The sequence below is a fragment of the Dendrobates tinctorius genome, unplaced genomic scaffold, assembly GCF_039654945.1.
Source record: "Dendrobates tinctorius isolate UK_male_01 unplaced genomic scaffold, ASM3965494v1 ptg000143l, whole genome shotgun sequence".
Lineage (NCBI taxonomy): Eukaryota > Metazoa > Chordata > Amphibia > Anura > Dendrobatidae > Dendrobates > Dendrobates tinctorius.
The window spans coordinates 1,755,001-1,765,420 of NW_027361810.1; the positions used below are offsets into that span (position 1 = coordinate 1,755,001).

The window sequence follows — 10,420 nt, forward strand, 5'->3', positions numbered from 1 at the left end:
TGTGCCTGTGTGCAGGAGTCTGAGGGGTGTATATATATATATATATTCTGTGTGTGCCTGTATACAGGAGTCTGAGGGGTGTATATATATATATATCCTGTGTGTGCCTGTGTACAGGAGTCTGAGGGGTGTGTATATATATCCTGTGTGTGCCTGTATACAGGAGTCTGAGGGGTGTGTGTATATATATATCCTGTGTGTGCCTGTATACAGGAGTCTGAGGGGTGTGTATATATATCCTGTGTGTGCCTGTATACAGGAGTCTGAGGGGTGTGTATATATATCCTGTGTGTGCCTGTGTACAGGAGTCTGAGGGGGTTGTATATATATCCTGTGTGTGCCTGTGTACAGGAGTCTGAGGGGTGTGTATATATATATCCTGTGTGTGCCTGTGTGCAGGAGTCTGAGGGGTGTGTATATATATCCTGTGTGTGCCTGTATACAGGAGTCTGAGGGGTGTATATATATCCTGTGTGTGCCTGTGTGCAGGAGTCTGAGGGGTGTGTATATATATATCCTGTGTGTGCCTGTATACAGGAGTCTGAGGGGTGTATGTGTATATATATATATATATATATATATATATATATATCCTGTGTGTGCCTGTGTACAGGAGTCTGAGGGGGGTGTATATATATCCTGTGTGTGCCTGTATACAGGAGTCTGAGGGGTGTGTATATATATATCCTGTGTGTGCCTGTGTGCAGGAGTCTGAGGGGTGTGTATAAATATATCCTGTGTGTGCCTGTATACAGGAGTCTGAGGGGGTGTATATATATATCCTGTGTGTGCCTGTATACAGGAGTCTGAGGGGTGTATATATATCCTGTGTGTGCCTGTGTGCAGGAGTCTGAGGGGTGTGTATATATATCCTGTGTGTGCCTGTATACAGGAGTCTGAGGGGTGTATATATATATATCCTGTGTGTGCCTGTGTACAGGAGTCTGAGGGGTGTATATATATATCCTGTGTGTGCCTGTATACAGGAGTCTGAGGGGGGTGTATATATATCCTGTGTGTGCCTGTATACAGGAGTCTGAGGGGGGTGTATATATATCCTGTGTGTGCCTGTGTACAGGAGTCTGAGGGGTGTATATATATATATCCTGTGTGTGCCTGTGTACAGGAGTCTGAGGGGTGTGTATATATATATATATATATATATATATCCTGTGTGTGCCTGTGTACAGGAGTCTGAGGGGGGTGTATATATATCCTGTGTGTGCCTGTATACAGGAGTCTGAGGGGGGTGTATATATATCCTGTGTGTGCCTGTGTACAGGAGTCTGAGGGGTGTGTATATATATCCTGTGTGTGCCTGTGTACAGGAGTCTGAGGGGTGTGTATATATATCCTGTGTGTGCCTGTGTACAGGAGTCTGAGGGGTGTGTATATATATATCCTGTGTGTGCCTGTGTACAGGAGTCTGAGGGGTGTGTATATATATATCCTGTGTGTGCCTGTGTACAGGAGTCTGAGGGGTGTGTATATATATATCCTGTGTGTGCCTGTGTACAGGAGTCTGAGGGGTGTGTATATATATCCTGTGTGTGCCTGTATACAGGAGTCTGAGGGGTGTGTATATATATCCTGTGTGTGCCTGTATACAGGAGTCTGAGGGGTGTATATATATATCCTGTGTGCCTGTATACAGGAGTCTGAGGGGGGTGTATATATATCCTGTGTGTGCCTGTATACAGGAGTCTGAGGGGGGTGTATATATATCCTGTGTGCCTGTATACAGGAGTCTGAGGGGTGTGTGTATATATATATATATATATATATATCCTGTGTGTGCCTGTATACAGGAGTCTGAGGGGTGTGTATATATCCTGTGTGTGCCTGTATACAGGAGTCTGAGGGGGTGTATAAATATATCCTGTGTGTGCCTGTGTACAGGAGTCTGAGGGGTGTATATATATATCCTGTGTGTGCCTGTATACAGGAGTCTGAGGGGTGTGTATATATATCCTGTGTGTGCCTGTGTACAGGAGTCTGAGGGGTGTATATATATATCCTGTGTGTGCCTGTGTACAGGAGTCTGGGGGGTGTGTATATATATCCTGTGTGTGCCTGTATACAGGAGTCTGAGGGGTGTGTATATATATCCTGTGTGTGCCTGTATACAGGAGTCTGAGGGGTGTGTATATATATCCTGTGTGTGCCTGTATACAGGAGTCTGAGGGGTGTATATATATATATCCTGTGTGTGCCTGTATACAGGAGTCTGAGGGGTGTATATATATATATCCTGTGTGTGCCTGTATACAGGAGTCTGAGGGGTGTGTATATATATCCTGTGTGTGCCTGTATACAGGAGTCTGAGGGGTGTGTATATATCCTGTGTGTGCCTGTATACAGGAGTCTGAGGGGTGTATATATATATATCCTGTGTGTGCCTGTGTACAGGAGTCTGAGGGGTGTGTATATATCCTGTGTGTGCCTGTATACAGGAGTCTGGGGTGTGTGTATATATATCCTGTGTGTGCCTGTATACAGGAGTCTGAGGGGTGTGTATATATCCTGTGTGTGCCTGTATACAGGAGTCTGAGGGGTGTGTATATATATCCTGTGTGTGCCTGTGTACAGGAGTCTGAGGGGTGTGTATATATCCTGTGTGTGCCTGTGTACAGGAGTCTGAGGGGTGTGTATATATCCTGTGTGTGCCTGTATACAGGAGTCTGAGGGGTGTGTATATATCCTGTGTGTGCCTGTGTACAGGAGTCTGAGGGGTGTGTATATATCCTGTGTGTGCCTGTATACAGGAGTCTGAGGGGTGTGTATATATCCTGTGTGTGCCTGTGTACAGGAGTCTGAGGGGTGTGTATATATATCCTGTGTGTGCCTGTATACAGGAGTCTGAGGGGTGTGTATATATCCTGTGTGTGCCTGTATACAGGAGTCTGAGGGGTGTGTATATATATCCTGTGTGTGCCTGTATACAGGAGTCTGAGGGGTGTGTATATATATCCTGTGTGCCTGTATACAGGAGTCTGAGGGGTGTGTATATATATCCTGTGTGTGCCTGTATACAGGAGTCTGAGGGGTGTGTATATATATCCTGTGTGTGCCTGTATACAGGAGTCTGAGGGGTGTGTATATATATTCTGTGTGTGCCTGTATACAGGAGTCTGGGGGGTGTGTATATATATATCCTGTGTGTGCCTGTATACAGGAGTCTGAGGGGTGTATATATATCCTGTGTGTGCCTGTATACAGGAGTCTGAGGGGTGTGTATATATATCCTGTGTGTGCCTGTATACAGGAGTCTGAGGGGTGTGTATATATCCTGTGTGTGCCTGTATACAGGAGTCTGGGGGGTGTGTATATATATCCTGTGTGTGCCTGTATACAGGAGTCTGAGGGGTGTGTATATATCCTGTGTGTGCCTGTATACAGGAGTCTGGGGGGTGTGTATATATATCTCTCCTGTGTCCGGGGTGTGTATACATGTGTGTGGTGTGTCCCCGTACACATGTGGCGGGATATATATAGTATATAATCTCTGTGTTCCTTTTGCTCGATCTCCTGTTTCGTATTTTTCCGTGTTTGCTGCGTACACAGAACGGGATGATGTCAGGGATGAATCGGTCGCACATTGCTGGCACCACGTTTATCCTGTAGGTCACATGACTCGCGTGTGAGGATCTGTCTCTTCCCTCTCTTCCTTCAGGTTCTGGTCGCGGTGCGGTCGGCGCCCGTCTCTGCTGCGTTGCTGGTCTTTCTCTGCCCTCTCTTCCTTCAGGTTCTGTTCGCGGTGCGGTCGGCGCCTGTCTCTGCCGTGTTGCTGGTCTTTCTCTTCACTCTCTTCCTTCAGGTTCTGGTCGTGGTGCGGTTGGCGCCCGTCTCTGCCGTGTTGCTGGTCTTTCTCTGCCCTCTCTTCCTTCAGGTTCTGGTTGCGGTGCGGTCGGCGCCCGTCTCTGCCGTGTTGCTGGTCTTTCTCTGCCCTCTCTTCCTTCAGGTTCTGGTCGCGGTGCGGTCGGCGCCCGTCTCTGCCGTGTTGCTGGTCTTTCTCTGCCCTCTCTTCCTTCAGGTTCTGGTCGCGGTGCGCCCGTCTCTGCCGTGTTGCTGGTCTTTCTCTGCCCTCTCTTCCTTCAGGTTCTGGTCGCGGTGCGGTCGGCGCCCGTCTCTGCTGCGTTGCTGGTCTTTCTCTTCACTCTCTTCCTTCAGGTTCTGGTCGCGATGAGGTCGGCGCCCGTCTCTGCCGCGTTGCTAGTCTTTCTCTGCCCTCTCTTCAGGTTCTGGTCGCAGTGCGGTCGGCACCCGTCTCTGCCGCGTTGCTGGTCTTTCTCTGCCCTCTCTTCAGGTTCTGGTCGCGGTGCGGTCGGCGCCCGTCTCTGCCGCGTTGCTGGTCTTTCTCTTCACTCTCTTCCTTCAGGTTCTGGTCGTGGTGCGGTCGGCGCCCGTCTCTGCCGTGTTGCTGGTCTTTCTCTTCACTCTCTTCCTTCAGGTTCTGGTCGTGGTGCGGTCGGCGCCCGTCTCTGCCGTGTTGCTGGTCTTTCTCTGCCCTCTCTTCCTTCAGGTTCTGGTCGCGGTGCGGTCGGCGCCCGTCTCTGCCGTGTTGCTGGTCTTTCTCTTCACTCTCTTCCTTCAGGTTCTGGTCGTGGTGCGGTCGGCGCCCGTCTCTGCCGTGTTGCTGGTCTTTCTCTGCCCTCTCTTCCTTCAGGTTCTGGTCGTGGTGCGGTCGGCGCCCGTCTCTGCTGCGTTGCTGGTCTTTCTCTGCCCTCTCTTCCTTCAGGTTCTGGTCGTGGTGCGGTCGGCGCCCGTCTCTGCCGTGTTGCTGGTCTTTCTCTGCCCTCTCTTCCTTCAGGTTCTGGTCGTGGTGCGGTCGGCGCCCGTCTCTGCCGCGTTGCTGGTCTTTCTCTTCACTCTCTTCCTTCAGGTTCTGGTCGTGGTGCGGTCGGCGCCCGTCTCTGCCGTGTTGCTGGTCTTTCTCTGCCCTCTCTTCCTTCAGGTTCTGGTCGCGGTGCGGTCGGCGCCCGTCTCTGCCGTGTTGCTGGTCTTTTTCTTCACTCTCTTCCTTCAGGTTCTGGTCGTGGTGCGGTCGGCGCCCGTCTCTGCCGTGTTGCTGGTCTTTCTCTGCCCTCTCTTCCTTCAGGTTCTGGTCGTGGTGCGGTCGGCGCCCGTCTCTGCTGCGTTGCTGGTCTTTCTCTGCCCTCTCTTCCTTCAGGTTCTGGTTGCGATGAGGTCGGCGCCCGTCTCTGCTGCGTTGCTGGTCTTTCTCTGCCCTCTCTTCCTTCAGGTTCTGGTCGCGATGAGGTCGGCGCCCGTCTCTGCCGCGTTGCTGGTCTTTCTCTGCCCTCTCTTCAGGTTCTGGTCGCGGTGCGGTCGGCGCCCGTCTCTGCTGCGTTGCTGGTCTTTCTCTGCCCTCTCTTCCTTCAGGTTCTGGTCGCGATGAGGTCGGCGCCCGTCTCTGCTGCGTTGCTGGTCTTTCTCTGCCCTCTCTTCAGGTTCTGGTCGCGGTGCGGTCGGCGCCCGTCTCTGCTGCGTTGCTGGTCTTTCTCTGCCCTCTCTTCAGGTTCTGGTCGCGGTGCGGTCGGCGCCCGTCTCTGCTGCGTTTCTGGTCTTTCTCTTCCTTCTCTTCCTTCAGGTTCTGGTCGCGGTGCGGTCGGCGCCCGTCTCTGCTGCGTTGCTGGTCTTTCTCTGCCCTCTCTTCCTTCAGGTTCTGGTCGCGGTGCGGTCGGCGCCTGTCTCTGCCGTGTTGCTGGTCTTTCTCTGCCCTCTCTTCCTTCAGGTTCTGGTCGCGGTGCGGTCGGCGCCTGTCTCTGCCGTGTTGCTGGTCTTTCTCTGCCCTCTCTTCCTTCAGGTTCTGTTCGCGGTGCGGTCGGCGCCTGTCTCTGCCGTGTTGCTGGTCTTTCTCTGCCCTCTCTTCAGGTTCTGGTCGCGGTGCGGTCGGCGCCCCTCTCTGCCGCGTTGCTGGTCTTTCTCTTCCCTCTCTTCCTTCAGGTTCTGGTCGCGGTGCGGTCGGCGCCTGTCTCTGCCGTGTTGCTGGTCTTTCTCTGCCCTCTCTTCCTTCAGGTTCTGGTCGCGGTGCGGTCGGCGCCTGTCTCTGCCGTGTTGCTGGTCTTTCTCTGCCCTCTCTTCCTTCAGGTTCTGTTCGCGGTGCGGTCGGCGCCCATCTCTGCCGCGTTGCTGGTCTTTCTTGCCCAATTCTATCTCCTGTCTGTTTTGCTGCTTGGTAGGCGCCGCTGATCTCTGGTGCACCGCTCTGGGCGGGTTGTTTGGGGTCCGCACAGGTCACTGCTCCCGTTTTTGCCCTCCATAATTCTGGGGCGATTTGACCTCCTGTCGGTGATGATATAACTGGTGGGGCGATCGCTGCCTCCTCTGTGGTCCAGCGCCTCCTGGTGTCCGCCCTTAGTGTGCTGTACGGCGTGCGGGATGGATGGGGGTCTCTGGTTTCCCTGGTTACGGATTCCTCGCTCTCTCCCTGCAGGCGGAAGCCGTCACCCCGGGCGTCCTGTACATTGGACACATTCCCCGCTCTCTGTTTGAGCCGCAACTCAAGGAATATTTCAGCCAATTTGGGACGATCTCCCGCCTGCGACTTTCCCGGAGTAAAAAGGTAAAAAAAAACTCATGAATAATGTATGTACACAGTGACTGCACCAGCAGAATAGTGAGTGCAGCTCTGGAGGATAATACAGGAGGTAACTCAGGATCAGTAATGTATGTACACAGTGACTGCACCAGCAGAATAGTGAGTGCAGCTCTGGAGTATAATACAGGAGGTAACTCAGGATCAGTAATGTATGTACACAGTGACTGCACCAGCAGAATAGTGAGTGCAGCTCTGGGGTATAATACAGGAGGTAACTCAGGATCAGTAATGTATGTACACAGTGACTGCACCAGCAGAACAGTGAGTGCAGCTCTGGAGTATAATACAGGAGGTAACTCAGGATCAGTAATGTAATGTATGTACACAGTGACTGCAACAGCAGAATAGTGAGCGCAGCTCTGGGGTATAATACAGGATGTAACTCAGGATCAGTAAAGTATGTACACAGTGACTGCACCAGCAGAACAGTGAGTGCAGCTCTGGAGTATAATGCAGGATGTCACTCAGGATCAGTAATGTAATGTATGTGCACAGTGACTGCACCAGCAGAACAGTGAGTGCAGCTCTGCAGTATAATGCAGGATGTATCTCAGGATCAGTAATGTATGTGCACAGTGACTGCACCAGCAGAATAGTGAGTGCAGCTCTGGGGTATAATACAGGAGGTATAATACAGGAGGTAACTCGGGATCAGTAATGTATGCACACAGTGACTGCACCAGCAGAATAGTGAGTGCAGCTCTGGAGTATAATACAGGAGGTAACTCAGGATCAGTAATGTATGCACACAGTGACTGCACCAGCAGAATAGTGAGTGCAGCTCTGGGGTATAATACAGGAGGTAACTCAGGATCAGTAATGTATGTACACAGTGACTGCACCAGCAGAATAGTGAGTGCAGCTCTGGAGTATAATACAGGATGTAACTCAGGATCAGTAATGTAATGTATGTACACAGTGACTGCCCCAGCAGAATAGTGAGTGCAGCTCTGGAGTATAATACAGGAGGTAACTCAGGATCAGTAATGTAATGTATGTACACAGTGACTGAACCAGCAGAATAGTGAGTGCAGCTCTGGAGTATAATACAGGATGTAACTCAGGATCAGTAATGTAATGTATGTACACAGTGACTGCCCCAGCAGAATAGTGAGTGCAGCTCTGGAGTATAATACACTTGTGTTTTTTGTATGTAGCGCGCCATGCCCTTCCTGTGGTGTAATAACTACTGTTTATGTACATGTAATAAATACAGACACTTTTGAGTGCGGCTGACTCCTTCTCTCGATACATTGGAGTTCTCCAGATCATCATCCTGCTCCTCATGGACAGAGTCCGCATTATATATTTCCTACTTCTCGGTGTTCATGTAATGCTCTTCTTGTTTTTCTCGCAGACAGGGGGCAGTAAAGGTTACGCTTTTGTGGAGTTTGAATGCGATGAAGTTGCTAGAATCGTCGCGGACACGATGAACAATTACCTGTTCTGCGAGCGGCTGCTGAAGTGTAAGTATCGGGGTCGCGTCCTCGTCTCCTCGTTGTGGAGCTGGAGGTTCATTGTCTTCTCTCCTCAGGTGAAGTTGTGCCGCCGGAGAAGGTTCACCCCAGGCTCTTCAGCGGCTGTGACACCATGTTTAAGAAGCCTTCTCTGCCGGCTGTGGCGAGATACAACATGAAGCGCAGCACAAAGCAGGAGAAGAAAATGACGACGAGGCTTCTGGACAAGGAGAAGAAGCTGAGGAAACGCCTGGCAGAGAAAGGCATCGACTACGACTTCCCGGGATTTGTAAGTCTGGGAACGTCTATATATGGCTCCTCGCTGTCGCCGGCTCCGCCATTCCGTGGTCTCGCCCGCCGTCGTGGTCTTCCCCCTTCCGCCGCCGTGGTCTCCCTGCAGATCTAATACTTCTCACAGCTGCTGGTTGGCACAATGTGTCAGTGCAGTCTGAAATCCGGGTTGTCGCAGGATTGTGGGTTTTTCCAGTGTTTCACCATAAATGGCTGCCGACGTTCTGCCTCCTGTGATGTGAAATGCACGGTTCAGCAATGTCTGCAGTTTCCTTTGCTTTGGTCCGATCTGCTGCAGAATCTAATTGTGGTTTTCTCTCTTCTGCCTCCAGGCTGCGGAGAAGCGGCAGAGAGCGTCCTCGGCCGACGCTGACACCTCTGTGACCAGTCAGGTGAGTGGACACAGACCCCGCACTGCCGACGTTGCGCTGACCCCTCACAAGTTGATATTAATGAACAGTTTCTGTTTAGGACTTGACCCCCGTGTGCACCCCGTCCGTGCTGGAGAGGAGGAAGACTGCACTTATCAATGCTGCCGACACCAGCGACGATGAGATTGTTCTGAAATTACCAGAAGTTGAAACTCCCGCCAGAAAACAGAAAGAGCCGAGGAGGACGGGAAAGAAGAAGAAAACTAAAAGTGTGAAATAATAGACTGGGGGCTGCATGGACCCGTGGAGAGACCTCCTGTCCGCAGGTGGCGTGGACGTCTCTCCCGATAACTCGGCGCACATACAGACTCCTCCGGAGCTTTCCTCTGAGATGGCGGGTGCAGAGGGAGCAGGACTCGGACTCCATGACGGGTCTCTCTGTTCTGCTGCACGGATCCAGCTCTTCTGTCCCGGCATCACCCGGTTATTTTGTGCCTTCGCCCCTGGGAATCGCTGTTCTGTTGCTGATTTCGTTAATAGTTTGCGGATCGGCAGACTTAATCTCGAGGCCTCACGTGATTGTAATAAACCCGGATGTTGTCGGTGTCTGTAACTCGAGGTTGTCAGCCTTCTTGGTTGTGTCATCATTAGTCTCTGAATGTGTTTCCATCCTGGCAGTGATCCGCTATGTTCTCCGGTCCTGGGACTGCACCGCCCACGAGGATCCACTGCAGTTAGTACAAGGTGCGATGCTAGACGCTCCGCTCGTACTCCGCGCTGGTGCTTTGCCTGCTCGCTCCTTTCTCCTCTTCCTGTGATGTTGCATCTTGATATTTTTCATTACAGCTCCGGTGATGAGCCGACCCAGGTACAGTTAGGTCCATATATATTTGGACAGACAACATTTTTCTAAACAAGCATTTCTCACCTACTGTGTCCCCCCATTTCCTTGTAGATTGTAAGCTCGCGAGCAGGGACCTCACTCCTAATGTCACTGTTTGAATTGTCTTAACTTGTATTGAATTTATTGTCTGTACATGTCCCCGCTTAAGTGTAAAGTGCTGCGGAATATGTTGGCGCTATATAAATAAAAATTATTATTATTATTATTAGACATTACCACAATGAATTTTAAACAAAACAAGTCAGATGCAGTTGAAGTTCAGACTTTCAGCTTTCATTTGAGGGTATCCACATTAACATTGGATGAAGGGTTTAGGAGTTTCAGCTCCTTAACATGGGCCTCCCTGTTTTTAAAGGGACCAAAAGTAATTGGACAGATTAAATAATTGTAAATAAAATGTTCATTTCTAGTACTTGGTTGAAAACCCTTTGTTGGCAATGACTGCCTGAAGTCTTTAACTCATGGACATCACCAGACGCTGTGTCTCCTCCTTTTTGATGCTCTGCCAGGCCTTCACTGCGGTGGTTTTCAGTTGATGTTTGTTTGTGGGCCTTTCTGTCTGAAGTTTAGTCTTTAACAAGTGAAATGCATGCTCGATTGGGTTGAGATCATGTGACTGACTTGGCCATTCAAGAATATTCCACCTCTCTGCTTTAGTAAACTCCTGGGTTGCTTTGGCTTTATGTTTTGGGTCATTGTCCATCTGTAGTATGAAACGACGACCAATCAGTGTGCCTGCATTTGGCTGGATCTGAGCACACAGTATGGCTCTGAATAGCTCAGAATTCATTCGGCT

At 50.7% G+C, this 10,420-nt stretch overlaps 1 protein-coding gene across 2 annotated transcripts in view; it reads left to right on the plus strand.

Annotated features, from left to right (window-relative positions):
- Positions 1-9,333, plus strand: part of NIFK (nucleolar protein interacting with the FHA domain of MKI67) — a 37,069-nt gene extending 27,736 nt beyond the window's left edge. For both annotated transcript variants that reach the window (XM_073545299.1, XM_073545300.1), the window contains exons 4-8: positions 6,437-6,565; positions 7,959-8,067; positions 8,136-8,347; positions 8,682-8,741; positions 8,821-9,333. In XM_073545299.1, coding sequence (XP_073401400.1) covers positions 6,437-6,565; positions 7,959-8,067; positions 8,136-8,347; positions 8,682-8,741; positions 8,821-9,000 — 690 coding nt within the window. In that variant the 3' untranslated portion in view covers positions 9,001-9,333. The remainder of the gene's footprint in view (positions 1-6,436; positions 6,566-7,958; positions 8,068-8,135; positions 8,348-8,681; positions 8,742-8,820) is intronic.
- The last annotated feature ends 1,087 nt before the right edge of the window (positions 9,334-10,420 follow it).